The sequence below is a fragment of the Cottoperca gobio genome, chromosome 13, assembly GCF_900634415.1.
Source record: "Cottoperca gobio chromosome 13, fCotGob3.1, whole genome shotgun sequence".
Lineage (NCBI taxonomy): Eukaryota > Metazoa > Chordata > Actinopteri > Perciformes > Bovichtidae > Cottoperca > Cottoperca gobio.
The window spans coordinates 7871326-7894396 of NC_041367.1; the positions used below are offsets into that span (position 1 = coordinate 7871326).

The following is a 23071-nucleotide window of genomic DNA, read 5'->3' on the forward strand; positions in this document are numbered from 1 at the left end:
AGTGAGCCCACTCTATTGGCCTTTCCCTTCTGTCTGCAGTCATGCATATCTAAACAGTAGAGGGAAGCCCTCAGTCAACACAAGGCTTTTCATTAGTTCTGTATTTACTCATCAATGCCTTTTTGTTGTTTGTAGTTTTTGTCACCTTTGACAGAAACATTTAAAATTGCGAAATACGCAGTACACCCAATCACTCTGGTGTGTGTGTGTGTGTGTGTGTGTGTGTGTGTGTGTGTGTGTGTGTGTGTGTGTGTGTGTTTTGTAGGAGTGGGTGGTGCTGGGCCAGGTTGATTTAGAGAAGTTAGTGGAGAAGCATCTGAGCTCTGTGCAAGACTGGGAGAGAAACTTCAAGGCCCTGAAAGCCAGAGGGAAGGAGTCAGAACGTCTGCCCAGGTATATATCACACGTAATAAAAACAAGTAAATATAACAAAGTTATAGCTACTCACAACCAAACACAGCCACAATATAATTACGAAACAGTGAGGGGAAAGTCCAACATTTATCCAGGACGGTCAGTATCAGTCTTTTGATACCTAAATGCAATTGTTAGGAGGAAATGATTAATAAAGCATTTTGTTATCGTCACACGCTGGTTCTGCTGAAACTGGTGACAAAGCAACAACATGGAAGGTCCGTTGCTTTGATTCTGCTTGGTGGATGTCACAGAGTGCTTCTTTAAGCAATTTGTACTGAATCTGACATTTCATTTTCCCTGACGAGATTAAACTTACTCCTTCGGTCCACTTCCAGATAATTGACTCCACCAATACAGGAAATGTACACCTTAACAAAAGCGTCACATGCACTGATCCTGTCCTTCCTCTTCTGGCAGTCAGGAGAAAGTTGACTGCATTACAGTCAACTGCGAGCCAGTAAAAGCTGTCATCGATGACCTGATCCAGAGGCTGTTTGACATGCTGCTCTCATCACTCAGGAAGTCCATACTAGGTAAAAACAGATGACAACTTATTTGTCTTTTAATTTTTTCCCCACTTTGTTTTCATTCATTTACAGCATTAAATTTGCATTCAAGTTATCAGTGTAATTTACGCCAATCACAAGCCCAATCTTTTTTTTTTTTTTTTCTCTCTGCTCTTGTTTATTAGGGTCTGAGCACTGACGATGTGAAATTGTAGGAATAATAATAATAATAATAATAATAATAATAATAATAATAATAATAATAATAATAATAATAATAATTAAAAAAAGAATCCCAAAACGAGATTAAATTTGGCACAATTCACCGTAAAAGAGGAAGTTGTTGTAACTTCAGCATACGTTCTCCAATCTGCTCCAAATTTCTCATGCTTAATGAGACATGTGACAATGAAGACATCTCCATGCAAATATTGATTCATAGTCATAGCGCCACCTGCTGGCAACAGGTGACAACAATCCGATTTACCTGAAAATGACGTGCGTGGTCTACACATGATATAGAGCAATACCATGTTTTTTTGAATGCGCCTGTCCTCTAGCACCATATAGTGGACACAGCAAGTGGTCGCAGGTATGTCATTTCCAGCGCATCACATTCCATGCTATACATAATGTTGACTCGTGCGCCTTGTCTCCAACGGTCACGGCAATGCGCTGCAGTGTCAACGGCGTCCCGCCAGTCCCGCCGACGCGCGTGGATGTGCTGCTTGCAGCTTTAATTTTGTTTTTCCATTCTCATGGCCCAATGACAATCTCTTTTCTTTTCTGTTTCCTTTCCTTTACGGGTGCCATCTTCCCTTTTGCTTCCAGGGCACACCCAGGCCATAGACAGTTTTGTTTCAGAGTCAATGGAGGTGTTGTCCACTCGACCAGAGAGCATGGAGGAGATTGGTGCGGCCGGTGGCAAATATAGCCACATATTAGCCCGCAAACCGGAAGTAAGACAAACACACTTGTAAACTCTGGTTAGGAACTTTCTTACATGATAGAAGTACCGCTGGAGTTTTTTGTAAATAGCTTTCTCCTACTCCCTTATTCATGGTTTTCAAATTTCAATTTTCCTCCATTAAATTACCTACCTAATAATACAAAATGTCTTTGACATTGTTGCTTTTGTTTTCTACTTTTCAATGATGTAGTCTTTTCATATCATTATGTATATTATGCTGGCCACTAATGTGACATGCATGGATTCATAAGTGGACATTTATGTTGTTTGTCTTGTTATATTTCTCATGTTTGATGTACAACCGTGTCTTGTAATTCCATGTGCGATGAGCCAAATGTTCGACATGATATGGAAATAAACTCCCTAATAAACTCTGCTGTATGTATGGGAATAGATCCTGCCTCAGTTCCAGTGTGCTGAGGAGAAGAACCGCTTGCTACGAGCAGTGGCCGGGGGGGGCCTGGACTCCCTGTCCTCTCTGAGGGCCAAGTGGGACAAACTGGAGCTTGTGATGGAGAGCCACCAGCTCATGATCAAAGATCAGGTGACATAGACTCACAAGTGCACATGTTGTATCATGGTCTCTCTTCTTTTCTCCTTCTATCTTTGTTTTCCTTTTACAATTGACCCCATGTGCTTTCTCTTGCCCTGTCCCTTAGGTGGAGCTGATGCGGAGTAATGCCACTGGTCGTATCGACGCCTACAGGGGGGATCTGGAGCGGTTTAAGGCCCGCTGGGACCAGCTGAAGCCTAAAGATGAGATGCTTGAGAGTGGTGATCATGCTGCCCTTCTTGCATGCCTCCAGACCATCAGGGACAAGCAGCAAGAGTTCCAGGAGCTAGAGCTTGTGCGCAGTAAACTGCTGTGAGTTATTTTTAATACGCTGAATTTATAGTTTTTTCTTTACTGAGAGAGGCAGGACAGTTACAGTTATACTGTGGCCAGAAAATAGTTTATATAAATCTTTTTTTATATTGATGGGATTGTTAGTAACTTCACTAAATCTGATGTGATAAGATTATAGCCATTCGTGTTATAGCCATACATTTGCCTAATCATTCAGAAACACTATAAAGGTTTGTGGCTCAACATGAAACAGCATCTTAATTTTTATTTTTTAATCTCCTTGTGGTTCCTGCTTTATGTTATCTATACAGATATATTTTTCTATTTGAAGCTACTCAGTATTATTACTGATTCACACTAACCTGAAATGAGGAGAAATACTATATTATTCATGGCCTCCTGCCAATTACATTACAGCCCAGGGCACCTGCGCGGAGTAGCCGCCCCCAGAACAGAACTTCTATAAAAGCCTACTTGTGAAGTTTCACGTTCTACCTACAAGACCAAGTTTAAGGGCCTTTACGTCAGGCCTCATTACATTCAAAGAATTATAAAGTGGCGTCTTACTCTTTGTTCAGTAATAACATCATAACTCAATCATAAGTGCCTCTCCTGCGTTGCGCCCGACAGCACTGTTAGATGAAGTGGCAATCAGACTCCTCTTCTCTCCTCAGTGAGGACTGTACCTATTTTGACCTGGGGGCTCCAGATTTCTCTCTGGCAGAAGAGACAAAAAGAGACATGGAGGAGTACAGCCAGATGTGGGGTCTGTATGAGGAGTGGCAGCAAGGCTTCACAGAAAAGGCCCAGGAGGACTGGATTACATTCAGGTAAGGGGGTTAAGTTTACATGGATCTTAATTTCACAGCTCTGTGTTCAGTTGTGTGTTAACATCTATGTTTCTGTTGTTTTACAGGAGTAAGACGTATGTGTTTGAGGAATTTCTGTTTACGTGGCAGGACAGACTCAGGAAGCTGGAGCAGCCTACTGCCATGTCTGTTAAACTGCAAGGAGAAGTGGACAAATACAAGGTAGGCAGGAGTACAACTGGTGGAATAACATATCATCATCTTCTTTAAGTTTCAGTATATTCAATTTAGAAGAACAACACTACAAATCTCAAGCAAGAGGCTCGAGCAGGGCTCAGAGGCTACAATGTTTATTACCCTCATGTGTTTGGGACAATATACTGACAATCAGCTAGAGCCTGCAACGGTGTTAGGATGTTATTCACTGTAGAATTATACATTAGGACAAGTCATGGAATCATTCATTCATCCATCCATCCATCCATCGTCTACCTCTTATCCGGGATTGGGTCGCGGGGGCAGGTGCTCCAGTAAGGAACCCCAATCTTCCCTTCTCCGGGCCACATCCTCCAGCTCCGACTAGGGGATCCTGAGGCGTTCCCAGGCCAGTGAGGAGATATAATCTCTCCACCGAGTCCTGGGTCTTCCCCGGGGTCTCCTCCCAGCTGGACGTGCCTGGAACACCTCCCTAGGGAGGCGCCCAGGTGGCATCCTTACTAGTTGCCCGAACCACCTCAACTGGCTCCTTTCAACGTAAAGGAGCAGCGGCTCTAGCGGATCATGATCGTGGATCTTGTTACACATCTTTGACTAGTTATTAGTATTCGTTTTTGTAGTTTTATTTTCACACTTTTCCATCTGTCTAGAACATGGTCCCAGTGCTGAAGTATGTGCGTGGGGAACACCTGTCCCAAGACCATTGGTTGGACATGTTCCGTTTGCTTGGCCTTCCAAAAGGGACGACTTTAGAGAGACTCATCTTTAATGACCTCCTCGATGTGGCAAACACCATCATAGAAAAGGCCTTGGAGCTCAAGGTATGTGCGCGCACACTCATGCAAATAAGTATACATACTGGTGGAAGCACACAACTCTATAGGGACACACACCTCTTTAAATTGTTCATATTTTGTCAGGTCTTTTTAAGGGATGTCCCGATCAAGTGTTTTAGCCCCCGATCCCAATCTGAGTCATTTAAAATTGAGTCGCGGTCGGATACTTCCATTTTGATAGATAATACAGTTACACAGTGCACACTTCAAGTACATTAAGGTTATTAAAAGTATATGCAAGAGACTCTCACACTGAGCTGAATAAACAGTCTCATACTGTGTTTTAGCTTTGAGTTGGAGAGTTGACGACTGTTACGTTGCTTTACATGAAAGCTTTGCGAGTACAAACACGTACAACAAAGGATCGGATCGGGATTCAATGTACCTCAATAACCTATACCGATGCCTTCTTCGGCCCTGATATTGATCTTTGAGATCCCTTGTCTTTTGAGGTATGGGACGATGATTGATAAAAAATATGAATTGATATGGTTACCAACAATACTGCAATACGGGTATGGACCACTTGGGGCCAGCAGCAAGTAAGAAATTGCACATTATAACATAGTCACATGAGCAAAAACTTTCATCATAGTGTTTTGGCCATTAAGGAAAGATTAAACTGATAAATGCAGTGTTTTTATTTCTTATCAGAATAATTAAGTAACAATATATAAAATGAGATTTGTTTTTGTACGGATCATATAATACTTGTACATTGAAGTTTTATATCAGCATATCCTATAGGATGCCGTTTACTGGTTTATTAAAATGCATATTAAGTGGTGTGTGTGTGTGTGTGTGTGTGTGTGCGCACTTGCATTTAGGACCTGAACAGTCGTGCTCAGGCAGAGGTGACAATCAGAGAAGCGCTGAGGGAGCTGGATCTGTGGGGAGCTGCGGCCACCTTCAACCTCACGGAGTACACAGACAGCAGCAGGCGCGCTTTCACCCTCATCAAGGACTGGAAGGATATAGTCAACCAGGTAGACACGCTGGCACACTGACACAAACATATATGGACTCACGTACTGTATATAAACACAAAACACACACTTGGTGCATTATGTCACACTGAGTCAGGGTTAGTCATAGGCACAAAGCCTAATCAGGAAAGTGAATGACTTTATTGAGTAACCAAGTTTATTATAAATGAGTTTATTGTAACTGGTTATAGTTTTATTAGCCACACGTTGTCCATAACCCAAAAGAGAAGGGTGTGTGTACTTGTTTTTATTAATCTACATCCGCACTATTTGCTCTCAGCCTGCCTGACATGCCTGTAACTAAGGGATACTTCAGCACCTGCCTACTGTTTTGAGTAACCTCCAAAAAGCTTTTTATACCATCATACAGGTTTAGCGTGATCCTGATTTCTTCTACTTTAGTTAATTAATCTTTTCATTGTTAAGATTTTTGTTGTTTGAAATAAACTGGACATTTTCTTGACTATTGAATCCGCGGCTGGCCTGTAGATCTATTCGACATATATAATAAGCTGGGACTGTGTGACCCAGGAAGTGACCGCTTCAATGTTCTTTGTTCTAGCTTACTTGACCAAGTTGCCCTTTTTGGATGAGGGAATGAGGGAACAAGTCCTGCTCATTTACACTTGGCTACCTTTGAGTTTAATTGATTTTAAGATGTTACTGAACATTTCTAAAGCATACAATGTAAAAAAGGTAGTGATGCATATAATACAGATACAGAATTATATCCTAATCACTGAATTATATACTGTAATTTCCCTATAAGAAGCCTCTTATATACGTATGAATTTATGTATGTATAGTATGTATTTATATATAAATGTATTCAAAGTTGTCTAACTCTTTACCTTTATTACCTCTGAAGTGGGAACCCAAATGCTGGACTCATCATAATACTGTTTATTGAGATATTTTATCTGCATACGGAACAATGCTTTTGAAAACATTCAGCTCCTTCAGCTGTTTGTCAGGGTTTCATTCTTTTTTTGGGAATCATTATTTCAGGCAGGTCAATTAAAGTGACCACTTGGTAGATAAACTTGGAAGGCACGGAAAAGTCTTCGGCAAAATGCCGGCATATCTCCTGGCACCATTAAATGAAATGTTTAGGATTAGCAAACATCGGCTTTATCGCCACTCTGTGCCCGTCCAGGTGGGAGATAACCGCTGTCTGCTGCAGTCTCTGAAAGACTCTCCCTACTACCGCAGCTTCCAGGACAAGGTCAGGTCAAAGAATCTATGCATAATCTTTTAAGTGCTTAATTTTTATTTTTTACAAAAAGTAAATCTCCCCAAACCTTCTGTTTATTAAAGATACAATGTGTTAACTTAATCAAATGAATTGCTGCGGTCATGTGTGGTTGCATGTTTTTTGTTATTTGTGTTTCACCTGTTTTCACATCCTTAATGAAGCAGCACAAACCGATGCTACAATATTCACTCTGCGTGTGTTCAGGTCAGTCTGTGGGAGGTTCGTCTATCAGACTTAGACGAGTACCTGCTGAGTCTGAATGCCATCCAGAGGCGTTGGGTTTATCTGGAGCCCATTTTTGGGCGAGGGGCATTGCCCCGGGAGGAGGCCCGCTTCAAACGTGTTGATGAAGACTTCAGGTACTGTGTGTGTGTGTGTGTGTGTGTGTGTGTGTGTGTGTGTGTGTGTGTGTGTGTGTGTGAGAGAGACTGTATCACATCCAGTTAGCTGTTGCTCTATATTGCACATTGATTGTCAGCCTTAGAGAGACAGGTCAAATGTAGATCTTAAATTTGACCAAAAGATAGCAAGCGCACTGCACTCACCCAGAAATTCTCAGTCTGAAATGAAGCACTTTCTATCGGATGTGAATACACACATCCTCAAATTTAAGCTTAAAGCTTAAAGCTGGCATTTAAACCTATGTCATTGATTCATCCCACATCCTATACTGATGAGACTTTTCTTTCCTGCTGCACGGCACGTATGTTTTGATGTACTGTTTATTTTCAGTTTAAGTTTCAGAGTATAACTCTAGAGTGGTGTGTCTTTTTCTGGGATAAATGAACAAAAATAAGTAACAAAACACTCTCTTTATATGTGTAACAGGTCCATAATGTCAGACATTCAGAGAGACAACAGAGTGGTTTCTCTGAGCTCAAGGGCTGGCATCAGAAACTCCCTGGTCACCATACTGGACCAGCTGCAGCGCTGCCAAAAGTCACTCAATGAGTTCTTGGAGGTACACACACACACACACACACACACACACACACACACACACACACACACACACACACACACGTGCATTTCTGTATGCAAAGAACTACATATGTACAACATGAGTGGCAAGCATCACAGCTCTTTTGTATTGTGTGTGGTTGTCGCAGGAGAAGCGCTCTGCCTTCCCACGGTTCTATTTCATAGGAGATGATGATCTGTTAGAGATTCTCGGACAGGCGACCAACCCAACCGTCATCCAGTCACACCTCAAGAAACTCTTTGCAGGTCAGAAACCTCTGTTTTGTTTTGTTCTGTTTTATTATGCCGTTCTCTTTTCTGTTTTTACATTCTCTTCAGATTTGCTCTCACCTTTTGTATCGCTTGTATCAAAGCATATTCCGTTGTACTGTGAGGATAATCTGCGTGTGTTTTATCCGTGCAGGTATTCACAGTGTTGTATTTGATGAGCAGTGCCAGCACATTGTCGCCATGTGTTCTCTGGAAGGAGAAATAGTGCCACTCAGAAACCTCATACGCATCTCCAGCCTCGTAGAGGTAAAGCTTGTTGTGCAGAGTTTGTGTAAATATATAAACTGTATGTTCTGTGTTGGGTGTAGAGTATTATTGATAGGACACTTTTGAGCTTTGCATGTATGTATTTGTTTCAAAATAGAGTATAATGTATTCATTTTTTAATGTTGGATTGTTTGTGGCTGTTTGTGAATTGTCTTCTGTGAACTTCTTTGTAGGTGTGGCTCAGTGAGCTGTCTGTGGAAATGCAGGAGACTCTGAAGCACCTGCTGTATGAATGTCTGTCAGCAGGGAAGAAAGGGGACGTGGACCCCTCACGGTACCCATCACAGGTACACACACACACTTTTAAAAAATAAAAACCCACAATACTTTGCTCAAGTTGAGATCCAAGACCACATACGTCAAGGATTTGTAACCCAGGGTGTGAAATAAACTGTCTGAACTTTCTTTTTTTTGGTTTAGATTCTGTGTCTGGCTGATCAAATCCAGTTTACTGAAGATGTGGAAAGAGCTCTAAAAGAGCAACATTTGCAGCAGCTGGAGCTGGAGCTCAGGGCCAAATTAGAACACTACACTACGGTGGACACCAGCTCTGACGGTCACGCTAACACAGGTAGTTCTGTCTGTGTTTGTGTGTGTGTATGCATTGTTGAATTGATGTGTGTGTGTTTGTTCTCAGACTGGTGTAACTTCAATGCACTGACATTAAAGACATTAGCCGTAGCTGTAGCTTTTCCAGTTACCCATGGGGATCCGTCATGAACGCTTTTTCACCACCCAGAGAGAATCTGCATGTTTGTGTCAACTCCCATCTTTTCTCTGTGCTTCAGATTCAAAGTGAATGCACACTAAGTAGGCAAATTGTATGATAACATATTGAAATTGATAAAAAAAAAATGAAAGGGCTGTCTGGCTGTCAGCTTGCTGCAGAGTTTATCTGACCACTAGTGGCCAAAATAAATGAATGTCATTTTAAACAATGGACTGGATGCATTTCATGCATGTTGAATATAAAATGGATGATGCGAAGAACAAATGTGTGTGTTTGTGTGCAGGCTAAATATATACACACACCGGGTCATGATTGCCGTAAGCTCTCTGTCTCTTTATTTGTAGACAAAACCTTATACTTAAATGTATCCAGCCATATACTGCATGTCCCTGTGCTAGTAATTCTGATCATAATCTGAGATGTCATTCATAAATGAGAGGATAAAACATCTTCTGAGACAAATACAAACCCAGACAGGAGAAACGGAGAGAATCAGAGCCATATCCTGCGTGATGTTCTCTGTCAAGAGGTCATTACATGTTTAGATATATTTGTAGCATACCAAATGATGCTCAGAATATCTTTCTGCTCTTTAACCTCTATATCTTTATAACCCCCCCCCCCCTCTCTCTCTGAATTGTCATGCTCTATAAACACTTGCTACTTCCCACTTGCTTTGTGTTCCACGATCAGACTCCCTCTTGTGTTGTTAATGATTGAGCTCTGATCAACATCTCAGGTTGTTACTTAGGACTGGGAGATCAATCTGAATGACTGCTCTCGTGTGAATCTCTTGATAAGCAGTCAGACACAAGAGGCTGCTGAAGGGCAGCACCCTTTTAAAGCTGCAGATGCAGTCGCTGGCAGCATCATTTAATGTCTTGGGGCTGAATATATAGCTACATTAAACATGACAGCTGAGAGTTTTTTTCACAGTACTTGAATTTGTAAAAAGGACTTTTGAATTTAAATCAAGGTTTGTTATTCAGGCATGAGATGAAAAGCTCTTCCACAACCCTGCTAGTGGCATCATTTCACGGTACATTGCTGGCAAATTCCACATTTCTGTGTCATGAAAATGTATCTATGAAAACAGTGCTTGTTTCACTTGCACAGAGTGTGACTGGAGCCAAATTTCTCTCATTAGTTACTTAGATTTTTTTTTTACTTCACGACCAAATGTTTCAGCGCAGTGCTGTGATGGAGGTTATTATATTTGCCGAAAATATGTTTCATTTTGTGACTCTCTTGCATTCAAACACCATCCCACACTTGAAATAGAACCCACTTCCATGATGACGTCTCATTAAATGACTGGCTCCCTTAAAACAACCAGGTAGGCTGAAGAGGCTTTGGAGTGGCAGTATTGATTAAAGTAGCTAAAGTAATGACAAGAAGGATAATCTAATTACCCAATCTACAATAATGGGCCATAAACCAAGGAGGAGAGTGCGAGTGAGCTTCCCTTTGGCACAAAGACGGGACAAGATGGTGTTCGTTTGGCAAGATATTTCTTTATGCTCCTAGGGTAAGGATGACATCACTGATGCATTTCTTCTGTACACACAAGGCATTTCAATCACCTACCTAGTACGTAACAATTGGACCCACTGTAATTTACAATATGCAATCCTCACTTAACTTGGGCGGCTGTGGCTCAGGAGGTAGAAGGTTGGTGGTTCGATCCCCAGCCCCTGCAGTCCCCTTGGGAAAGATACTGAACCCCAAATTGCTCCCGATGACCTGGCCAACAGTGTGCGAGTGTGTGTGTGTGAATGGTTATCACTACTGACGAGCTGATGTGCACCTTGTATGGTAGCCTCTGACTCTGTATCAATGTGTGTGAATGGGTGAATGACATGTGTTTTAAAGCACTTTGAGTGATCGTAAAGATTGGAAAAGCGATATATAAAAGCAGTCCATTTTATTTAACTTCAGAGATGTACATAGAAAAGTAATCCACAGTTAGGATTTAGGATTCGAAGATCTAAGCCTAACATGTCTTGTATGTAAGGTATCCCTACTGTTGGAAGTAAATATAAATGATGTTGATTATACAACAGCAATTAGATTTTTCTGTCAAACAGCAACATGCAGCAAAGGGCTTTTTCTATGACAGTATTTGTGGGTGATATTGACTTTCCAGAATATCAGTGCGACTGTATTCATGTCTGACAGAGTTCCCCTTAAATTGTTGCTTGTTTACACAGCGAGGGGTCTCATTCTCCTCACCAATAGATGCAATTCTGCATTTTGACTTTAAACAGCTTTCCTTACAACCGACAAAAGCTGCTCTTTTATGATAACATAACATAAAAGCTATTGCTGTTCTGTCTGCTTACAATGAACACCTTCCATACATCCACAGCAAAGGACCAGAGCACTGCCTAATGAACACTACATTAAGTAGTGATTGATTTAAAGTTTTAACATAGATGTTAATAAGAATCTTCCATGTTTAATTATTTTTATTAGAATATCATTGATCAAGACGGACAGAAAAAATGAGATTACTGAGATGTGAAACTGGGTTTAAAAATATACAGGTTTCTGCTTTGAACCTGTAGGACTATAAAGAGGCTTACACAGTGTATAATATTTGTTTGCTCCTGTGTATATGTGTACTTTTTTTTATTGCAAATACCAAATAGGTTTATCCTTGTTGAATATACATGACGTATACAAAAACTCATTTATAATCAAGTATGTTATTTGCGTCATTTTATAATTTCCGCCATCCTGATATTCTTGCATGTCTTCCCGTACAGAGTCCAGTGTCCTGCAGCTGAAGCTGAAGGCGTTGATTCTCGATATAATTCACAACATCAGTGTGGTGAAGCAACTGAACCAGGCAGGAGTTACCAGCCCTGATGCCTGGGCCTGGAAGAAGCAGCTTCGCTTCTACATGGGAACAGACAAATGCTGCCTTATACATATGGTGGATGCACAATTCAGCTATACATATGAATACCAGGTGTGTAAACATATAGATACAAGTTGAATACACTCTTCTTTTGTACATGACCAAATCAACACACACTGACGTTTCCTTGGATGCAGTTTAACTTTTTATTCGAGACTTTATTTCTGATCATTCAGAATATAAGATACGAAATTACTCCAAGAAATACAAAGTGGTAATTGAATCTGCTTCCTTATTCAATCTGTATTGACTTAAAAGGGAGGAAACACATTATCTTGTGAGGCAACTAATTTGTGTAAATAGAAAATGTGTATTTTGACTTGTTAAATGACTCAAATTGTTATTGAATTTCCTGAATTGGATTGATTTAATTCTTTGTAGATTGACTTACTAATTAGTTGTATCTCCTTCATGGTTCACATTTCAGCCACCTGTAACACACTATAAGTAAATACTGCGCATGCAATTTCAATTTTCTTACTGCTGTTCATCAACATGTTAGAAGTGCTCATGCATGCGCAGTATGTTTTGCCAAACTCTGATAAATAGACAAAGTGTGTACTGTACATACCATAGTCACTTGTAGTATCACACAATGTAGTGTCAGTGTACACAATAATGCTTCACCTAACCCTAATCCACAGTTGTACGTTGAGTTACATGTAGATAGTTCTGGGCATCAGTCTGGTATTCTAAATGAACATGCAGGTTTGTATGTGCCTTTTCAATCACCTCCACTGATGTTACTACCATCACTTAAATACCTTTCTCTTCTTGTTCTTCTTGCTACTCATGGGTCTCACAAAAATGGTTTTATGTTCCAGAAATCTAGTTGAACTTCTTATCTTTCACCTGTGGGTGGCACTGTTAATGCAGCGATGACGAGCACCGAAGATAGCTTTGCTTTATTTCCCCTCTGCAACACAAGCAAGACTCAGTCTCACTAATTTTTTATTTTCTTTGCCTGTTATTCCGTCCTCTTTTAATCCATCATCTGTCTGTTTGCCTTTATCCTCTGCTGACTTCTCCCCCTGCCCCTCAACCCATCCCTCACTCGCCATATCTTTACTTCTGTCTGGCTATCTCCCTGTGTTTCTGTCACTTCCTTTCTCTCTTTATCACTCATTTCTTCTCCACCCTACCTCTCCTGTCTCCCAGGGGAATGCGGCTAAGCTGGTGCACACTCCACTGACTGATAAGTGCTACTTGACTCTGACCCAGGCCATGAAGATGGGGCTGGGAGGAAACCCCTATGGGCCTGCTGGCACAGGCAAGACTGAGTCGGTCAAAGCCCTGGGAGGGCTGTTCGGACGGCAAGTGCTCGTGTTCAACTGTGATGAGGTATGAAGATGCTCGTAAAGAGCATGTGACGGGTTAGGGTTAGGGTTAGGGTTAGGGTTAACGTGTTGGCCCAAACTTAGTAATCATTATTCTGACATAATATGAACATATGTTTTTACTTACTTTACTTATGACACACTAAACAAGGCTGGTAATTGAGAACACATTTTTTTATTTCTGGTTTGCATCCGTCTGTTTTTCAGGGTATCGATGTGAAGTCAATGGGACGAATCTTTGTGGGCCTGGTGAAGTGTGGAGCGTGGGGCTGCTTTGACGAGTTCAACCGCTTAGAGGAAGCAGTGTTGTCTGCAGTTTCCATGCAGATTCAGGCCATTCAAGACTCCCTCAAACATCACAAGAACGCATGCGAATTGCTGGGGAAGGAGGTCGGAAATTAAAAATAGATTCAGACAAATGCATTAATGTTTATTCATTACATTTCTCAAGCCCGCTATCAGTCTTTTTGCAGCACTTTTTTAATTTGATATTTCTGTTTAATTCACTGGCTTGTGTATACACACACATACTTAAACACACAGAGTAAAAGTTTTCACGTTCGACCTTAAGTCATTGCCTTTCCGTCAAATCAGTTATTTATTATTCATCCGTTGTGGAAGAGTTGGTTCGGTCATTAATCATCAAGCAATCAATGAAACTATATTCATGCTACAGTTGCATAATACACACAGTAATGTGAATAACTTGTCTTCCTTCTCTTCATCCTTCAGGTGGAATTGGACCCAAACTCTGGGGTGTTCATCACATTAAACCCGGCAGGAAAAGGCTATGGAGGCAGACAGAAGCTTCCAGACAATCTTAAGCAGCTGTTCAGGCCGGTGGCCATGAGCAGGCCAGACAACGAGCTCATTGCTGAGGTCATCCTCTACTCTGAGGGCTTCAAAAGCGGAGAAATACTGGGACGGAAACTGGTTGCAATCTTCAACCTGGCCAGGTAGAACATGTTTGGTTAAGTCTTTTTTCCGGTTTGGGTTGAGGTCCAGGTTGGATGGAATGGAACTGTCTCACCAATCTTGTTTTTAAATTAGTGTGGTTCACTAAAGCCGGCCTCAGACTACATACTACAGAAACTTCACAGTTGTTATTCTCTCTAATCGGCCCAGATGATTCTGCAAACCCAAAATCGGTACGACCAGGGTCCCTGACGATATTTCCCCTCAGATTGTCCGGATGGGTGAATCCGGGAGAAATCGACCAAAAACTCCTGTAGTCTGAGCTCTGCTTGAGTGGAGTTTGTTCCAAACCAAATATTGCTGTGGGTGTTTAATTTATTCAAAAGGACTTACTCTGCCACTACAGTCTATTCAAATATAGGCCTATTGAATTTGTGTACAAGTTATCCTCTACCATACACCCCTTAGCCCTACAACCAGTACCACAGTCAATTCAGAGTGTGTGAATATGTGTGAAAATGTGCCTTTATGTGTGTGTCCAGGGAGCTGTTGACTCCCCAGCAGCACTATGACTGGGGTTTGCGTGCTCTGAAGACGGTGCTGAAGGCCTGTGGCAGTCTCCTGCAGCAACAGCGGAGGAGTCATGACAAGGACAAGAGTAAGACCCCTCTGGCTATTTTTTATTTTAAGGTACAATATTTCTGTGAGGCTTTTCCAACAGTGGAGAGTGACAGGAAAGTTAGGAGCAAACTATTTGGCCGTGACGTCAAGTCACAGTACCATAACCTGACATCTGTCAGTGGAGAGCGTACTTGACAAATGTGACTAATGCAGGGTAACAGGATTTATTGAATTAAATACACTGCAACATTTCAGGATCACATGCCATCATGGGCTGAAAATAGGAAATTATTAGTATTATTAAACTGCAAATTGAGCACAATAATAATGGGTAGATACAGATAATGATTTGCTTATTACTGTGGGATCGCTGTCACACAATTTTTAATTAACAAAGTAGGCCTACATGGAGTTGTATACAACAACAGCTGGCTGGCCCCTCGCTGTCCACATTCCCCCCCCGACCCGCTGTAGGTCGGCTTAGAAAGGCTCGCGGCTCTGGCTGTACAAAAGCCCTTTGCCTGGACCTTGCCCATTCATGTGGCTGTACTGAAAATGAATGTGTCTGTTTGACATGTCTTCACTCCTCAATATGAGCATTTATTCATGCTTCATAGGATGTAAAAATTATATATTAATAAAGTAGAAGTCCATCAACTAACACAATTTTGCAGTACAAAAGGCTAAACGGCCATTTTATATACAGCAATGGTTCAAAAGATGACAGAGATAGTCATATATAGTTATTTTACTGTTTCAGAGGATTTGGAAACATTTCTAGAGAAGCCTTGTTCAGAGGGCTGAAGTCTAAATGTGCTAAAACACCAGTCTAAACACTAAAGCAGACGTCAAATGATTGAATTAATTATGGCATTAAAGTTATGTGAGTGTCGGACGCCGGATTCTTCTGGCTTGTGACCATCTGCTCAACAGGACAGAAATAAATGTACCACAAAAGCAGAATAGTCATGACTATACTGTCATGTAATACAACATGCAGCAGACAGCCAAAAGCTAATTGAAGTTTATCAACATATCAACATTTTATGTGATTTTTCACTTATTCACATATTTATTATTATTATTGTTATCCATCCACCGCTTGTACCCGTGATCTCGTTCTTTCGGCCTTCATGACCATAGGTGAGGGTAGGAACAAAGATCGCCCGGAAGATCGAGAGCTTTGCCTTCTGGCTCAGCTCTCTTTTCGTCACAACGGTGCGGTAAAGCGAATGTAATACCGCCCCCGCTGCTCCAATTCTCCGGCCAATCTCAACAAGACCCCAAGGTACTTGAACTCCTTCACTTGGGGTAAGGGCTCATTCCCTACCCGGAGTAGGCAATCCCCCGGTTTCCTGCTGAGAGCCATGGCCTCAGATTTTGAGGTGCTGATCCTCATCCCAACCGCTTCACACTCTGCTGCGAACCAATCCAGTGACTGCTGAAGGTCACAGACCGATGACACCATCAGGACCACATCATCTGCAAAGAGCAGCGATGAGATCCTCAGGCCACCAAACTGCAACCCCTCTCCTCCATGACTACGCCTCGATATCCTTTCCATGAAAATTACAAACAGGATTGGTGATAAAGCGCAGCCCTGGCGGAGGCCAACATTCCCTGGGAACGAGTCCGACTTACTGCCGTGACACAACTCTCGCTTTGGGCGTACAGGGATTGGATGGCCCTCAGAAGAGACCCCCTCCCCCCATACTCCCGCAGCACCTCCCACAGTATCACCCGGGGGACCCAGTCATACGCCTTCTCCAGATCCACAAAACACATGTAGACCGGTTGGGCGTACTCCCAGGCCCCCTCCAGGATCCTTGCGAGAGTGAAGAGTTGGTCCGTTGTTCCATGACCAGGACGGAATCCGCATTGTTCCTCTTCAATCAGAGGTTCGACTATCGGCTGAACCCTCCTTTCCAGCACCTTGGAGTAGACTTTACCGGGGAGAAGTGTGATACCCCTGGCACACACTCTCTGGTCCCCCTTTTTGAATAGGGGAACCACCACCCCGGTCTGCCACCCCCTAGGTACTGTCCCAGACTTCCACACAATGTTGACGAGGCGTGTCAACCAAGACAGCCCCTCAACACCCAAAGCCTTCAGCATTTCTGGACAGATCTCATCAACCCCTGCGGCTTTGCTCAGTGACTTCCAACAGGGAAATTGACGATGGTCCCCCATCAGCTTCCAGCTCTGCCTCTACCATAGAGGGCATGTTAGTCGGATTCAGGAGTTCCTCAAAGTGCTCCTTCCAGCGCCCGATAACCTTCTCAGTCGAAGTAAGCAGGGTCCCACCCTTGCTGTACACAGCTTGGATAGTTCCCTGCTTCCCCCTCCTGAGGTTCCAGATGGTTTTCCAGAAGCACATTGGTGCCGACCGAAAGTCCTTCTCCATAGCTTCTCCGAACTTCTCCCACACCTGCTGCTTTGCATCTGCCACGGCAGAGGCTGCCGCCCTTCCAGTACGTCAAATCAAATCAAATCAAATTTATTTGTATAGCCCAATAGCCCAACAGAGTCCTTTGTCTGATGCCAATAGAAGGTCATTGGTAACTTTCACCAATATGCCATCTCTGGGCTATGATGAACTCTAAATCCAGATTGAAAAACCTCAAATAAACTATTATTATGTAAAAAACCATTAACTGTTTTGCAACTGCTTTCTCAAGGATCTTAGCGAGAAAGGGTAGGTTAGATATCGGCCTATGGCTAAAACGTCTGGATCAAGACTAGGCTTTTTAAGAAGTGGTTTTATTACAGCTACTTTAAAGGATTGTGGTACGTAGCCAGATAATAGAGGCAGGTTGATCATATTTAATAACAAGGTGTTAATTAAGGGTAAAACTTCTTTAAACAGTTTAGTTGGAATCGGGTCTAAAAGACAGGTTGATGGCTTAGACGATGAGATTGTTGAAGTTAGTTGGTTAAGGTTGATTGGTGTAAAACAGTCTAGATATATTTCAGGAGTTACAGATGTTTTTGAAATTCCGGAGGTTGAAGTTTAGTCATTACCAATTGAGGGCAGGAGGAGATTAATTTTGTCTCTAATAATTATAATTTTATGGTTAAAGAAGCTCATGAAGTCGTCACTACTGAGAGATATAGGACTAGAAGGCTCTGTAGAGCTGTGGCTCTCTGTCAGCCTGGCTACAGTGCTGAAAAGAAACCTGGGGTTGTTCTTATTTTCTTCTATTAAGGAAGAGTAATTCTTATACGTTTTAAGATGATCTAACCAGACTAAACGAGATTCTTCCAATTTAGTGGAACGCCATTTACTTTCAAGATTTCTCAACTTTTGTTTTAGTTTGCGGATTTGTAAATTAAGCCATGGAGCTTTCTTTTTATGTTTTATGATCTTCTTCTTTAGAGGAGCGACAGAGTCAAGTGTTATTCGCAGTGAGGCTGCAGCGCTATCAACAAGATGATTAATTTGGGAGGGACTAAAGTTAGCATTGGAGTCCTCCATTATATTGATATTGAGTCCTGGTATTGAATTAAGTGCTGATGGAATCACTTCCTTAAACGTCGGTACCCTGCAACTGTTTCCAGAGTCCTCCCGGATAACATAACCCGGAAGGACTCCTTCTTCAGTCGAACGGCTTCCCTGACCACCAGGGTCCACCATGGTGTTCAAGGGTTACCACCCCTTGAGGCACTTAAGACATTGAGACCACAGCTCCTCACCGCAGCTTCAGCAATAGAGGTTCTGAACATCGCCCACTCAGGTTCAATGCCCCCAACCTCCATAGGGATGTCTGAAAAGCTCCGCCGGAGGTGTGAGTTGAAGATCTCCCGGACAGGGTCTTCCTCCAGACGTTCCCAGTTCACCCAGCAAGACTACTGCAGGGCTCCAGTAGGCCGAATACTCCGAACTGGGGTTTGGGGCATAGGCACAAACAACAGTCAGAGTTTTCCCCCCCATAACCCGAAGGCGTAGGGAGGCGACCCTCTCGTCCACAGGGGTGAACTCCTGGCCCTGGCTCCAGGCGGGGGCCCCGGGCTTCCTCCGGGCAGGGTCTCTCCTTCTTTTTTCATGAGGTCATTTTGAACCATTCTTAGTCCCTCGCCTGAGACCAATTTAACTTGGGAGACCCTACCAGGAGCACAAGGCTCCAGACAACACAACTCTCAGGTTCATAGGGACACACAAACCTCTCCACCACGGTAAGGTGATGGTTCCCGGAGAGGTATTATTATTATTATTATTATTATTAATAACATATGTTGTTATGTCCCTGCAGTGTATTGTATAAAAGTGTATATCCAAAAATAAGACCTGTAATGTAATATTGGTTTAAGTAAGATCTTCCAATACAATGTTTTTCCCCATAAAGTCAATAATCTAAAAGTGTACTTTTTTTCTCATTTTGGTGAAAGTGTCTCTATAACGTGTCCCCTGAGAAGTGCTGAAGCCATTGCACTGATAATAAGCTTCTGACCGGAGCAATAGAAAGCTGTTGAACTGATGAAAAGGATTAGAGGATATGGACGATAAAAGGGAAAATGTGTCCGGTTTGGAGATGCTTATCCTGTATCCAACAGGCTCACACTACAAAACCTTTTGATCGTCTACGTCTTTATTTGTGGATATCTCCTAAATGCAGTTTGAGAAGAAGAGAGTACTTGAACATCAAAATGATCTATTGACCAGCACTTTGCCTGTACACCTGCTGTCGTCCTTGTCTTCTAAATCCTCTGATATGGGCACGCCATCAATTGACATTTAGTCCAAATGCCCTCTTAAAAACTTTTATTCCCTTGGGCTCTTTCGCTTGTCTGTACTTTTGTCCTTCTCCTTTCTCTCCTTCCCAAACACTTTGCCAGAGTTCTGTTGTTTACTTCTTCAGTACCTCTTTCTCTACCTCCTTCCCCCTCCTTCTGACCTCCTGTTAGCTCTCCCTCTGATACCTGGCTGTCGATGCCGCTCTTGTCCCACTCGTTCGTACTCGCTGCCCTCTGCTTCTCACCCCCATCTCCCCTTCATGTCTCAACTTCTCAATACTTTCCCCTCCCATTTTTTCTGCCTTTTCTTGATCCTATCCCTCCTTCTTTCTCTCTCTCTTTCAAATCCTTCTGTTCCACCACCCGCCCTTTATCTGTCCCACACACACACACAGAACATGCACCTCCTGTCTGTTCGATGAGCCCCTAAGGTATTCTTGTGTTTGTCTGTGTGTGTAGTCTGGCCAAGTCTTCCTCTGTGCTCTAAAACAAGCACCACATTTGTTCCAGCAGAAAAGGCTTGAGAGAAGAGAACAAAAGTATCGACAAACTCTTAAATCACGACAGGGTTTAGTAATTAGCACTTTTGTAACAGGGGGCATGTGCGAGAGCAAAAGAATATTGAGTTTATTGTCATATAACCTTTTTGTTTTTGTGTTTCTCCATCCTGTATTATTTATTTGCTTCTCTTTCTGCATATAATCTTTTTTTAGCAGTATACAACTTAGCCTATCCTGCTTCAGATTGAAAAAAACAAAAAAACAATCTTTTTCATCGACATACAGTTCAGGAGAGTCGTCTGGTGGTGCAGGCATTGAGACTGAACACCATGTCCAAGCTGACGTTTGCCGATAGCTCCCGGTTTGACGCTCTGGTCAGAGATGTCTTCTCTGGGGTTGATTTCATAGATGTGGAGGACCAGACACTAATGCAAGCACTGGACCAAGTCTACAAGGAGGCACGACTTGAACTTATACCCAGCCAGGTGCGTGTGCATGAAGACATCTATTTATAAGCCGAATATAAACATATTATTGTCATGATGCATGATGCGTATGATAGAATTCTGACTGTTTTCCATGTATGCTTAGCTCAAGAAGGCATTGGAGCTGAATGAACAGCTGAGACAACGAATGGGAGTAGTCATCGTAGGGCCAAGCGGAGCAGGGAAGTCGACACTCTGGAGGATGCTGAGGGCTGCTCTCAGCAAGACAGGCAAAGTGGTGAGTAAGAGACAAACCGCCTACCTGGATTTCCATTCACTGATGCATACTGTGAAACTCGAGAATGCATTCAAAATGCTGCAAAGGATTCCAGTATTATTTACTATATAAAGGAGTATGAAAAGCATTTATTCAAGAGTTTATGGGTCAGTTAGAAAAATCTTCCCCAAGTGCGTGCCATCTTTAACTAATGCTGTGTTTTTGTAGGTGAAGCAGTACACAATGAATCCTAAGGCCATGCCCCGACAACAACTGCTGGGACATATAGACATGGACACGAGAGAATGGTCCGATGGCGTCCTCACACATAGTGCCAGGAATGTGGTCAGAGAACCACAGGGTGAGAAAGAGAAACCTCTCAATGGGTGCTTAGCCAGACTTTTGACAGCTGCAATAACGTTTATATTAACCTGAACAAGTTAAAGTAGACCAGTACACTTCACAAGGACTGGATACAATTAGCCTAAATGATTCTACATGTGTTATGCTCTGCACTGTATGTATTGAGATTGATGTACTGTATGTATTGAGAGTAAACCGATATGTAAATGTATTTTTGTGTTTTGTAGGGGTGAGTTCATGGATTGTGTGCGATGGCGACATCGACCCAGAGTGGATTGAGAGTCTGAACTCTGTCCTCGATGATAATCGGCTGTTAACCATGCCGAGCGGAGAACGCATCCAGTTTGGACCCAATGTTAATTTCCTGTTTGAGACTCACGACCTTAGCTGTGCCTCACCAGCCACCATATCCCGCATGGGAATGATCTTTCTCAGGTCAGTCAGCCTATGCAGACAGTGTTTTCTTTGCACCAAATTCCATGTTTGTCATCCAGCTTGTCTCACTTTTTTTTTAACCTGTCCTTGTTCGCCACTTTAGTGATGAGGACATTGATGTGGGTGCCTTGGTGAAGTCGTGGTTAAGGGGTCAGCCAGAGGAGTGTTGCAGTAACCTAGAAAACTGGCTGGGAGACTACTTCCAAAGAGCTCTGGACTGGGTCGTCAAACAGGTTACCTTTGCAAAACTGTGTCATTGTGCTGAATGACTTTGAACTCAAGGTTTTGCCCTTGATGCTGAAACAATGCTGACATGATTTTGCACGCGCTTAACAACGTGTTGCAATGTTTTCTGTGTATGTCAACACATGGCCCTATTGGTGATCCTAAAATATAGGACTTTCTGAATAAATGACCTATAATTTATTTATTTGCTGACATTATAAGAAATTCACAAAAAATCTGCAGGCTCCAGTTATCTTATTCAATTCAGTTAAGTAAGAATTACATACTGGGTTTCTCTTGTTTTCACATCAGTTTTTCAAAAGTCTTTGTTGACTTTTAATTCAAACTTTCTCTTCTTCGCTCCTTTAGAATGACTTTGTGGTGGAGACTAGTCTGGTGGGCACAGTGTTCAATGGTCTGTCACACCTCAATGCTGTGGCAGAGAGAGGTCAGTTCATCGTTGGTCTTCTCAGGGGTTTGGGAGGAAACCTCAACCTCAAAACAAGACAGGAGTTTGCCAAAGAGGTGAGGACCCCTGTGTTTTCTGTATGGGCAAAGGGTGACTGTAAGAACAGTTTAGTATTCAAATTCAATTCATGTCTCAAACTTAACTTGTTTCTTAGAGTAAGTCTCCTCAGCTATAAAAAATAAAGGGTTGAGTCATCATTGAAATACTAATAGAGGATATAATTTAACTTCTGTAATGCCACTACTCAGAAACACATCAGTCCTGATCTTAATGTTCGCCTTTATTTCTGTATACGTCTGCAGTTGCTGAGCTGGGCTAGAGAAAGCCCACCAGACTCCAAAAAACCTCTGGATACCTACTACGACTCTGACAGCGGCCATCTAGCAGCCTATACATTCCATCGTCCCGAGGGTCTCTCACTGGAACAGCTATCTCATTCACACACACTACCTGTCATTGAGACTCCAGACTATGCAGAGAGGTCTGCACTGCTTCTCTCCGTGGCTCACAGCTCAGCACAGGCAGCCCTTCATGGTGGTCGGGCCAGAGGGCTGCGGAAAAGGGTAATGACACTCATGCAGAGTGGCATGCACACACAGAGCACAAACATTTGCATACAGTAATCATAAACAGAGGGAGCATTTGCACACACACTTGCAATATTATGTATACGGAGACACAGTGTGTAAGTACCAAAATTGCAGACAATCCCAAAATATGGATCAAAGCACAAAAATACGGACTTTTTGAAGACGTTAAT

At 42.4% G+C, this 23071-nt stretch overlaps 1 protein-coding gene across 1 annotated transcript in view; it reads left to right on the forward strand.

Moving 5' to 3' along the window:
- Positions 1-23071, forward strand: part of dync2h1 (dynein cytoplasmic 2 heavy chain 1) — a 106070-nt gene that overhangs the window by 8853 nt on the left and 74146 nt on the right. The window contains 29 exon segments of the mRNA XM_029446704.1: positions 266-393; positions 835-950; positions 1755-1882; positions 2288-2437; positions 2553-2758; positions 3415-3570; positions 3657-3771; positions 4416-4586; positions 5429-5587; positions 6744-6812; positions 7047-7201; positions 7671-7803; positions 7952-8069; positions 8227-8339; positions 8534-8647; positions 8781-8931; positions 11859-12064; positions 13172-13354; positions 13558-13740; positions 14083-14306; positions 14808-14923; positions 20403-20602; positions 20709-20840; positions 21048-21180; positions 21410-21617; positions 21721-21850; positions 22212-22367; positions 22614-22781; positions 22783-22874. Of these exon segments, the coding sequence (XP_029302564.1) occupies positions 266-393; positions 835-950; positions 1755-1882; positions 2288-2437; positions 2553-2758; positions 3415-3570; positions 3657-3771; positions 4416-4586; positions 5429-5587; positions 6744-6812; positions 7047-7201; positions 7671-7803; positions 7952-8069; positions 8227-8339; positions 8534-8647; positions 8781-8931; positions 11859-12064; positions 13172-13354; positions 13558-13740; positions 14083-14306; positions 14808-14923; positions 20403-20602; positions 20709-20840; positions 21048-21180; positions 21410-21617; positions 21721-21850; positions 22212-22367; positions 22614-22781; positions 22783-22874 (4313 nt within the window).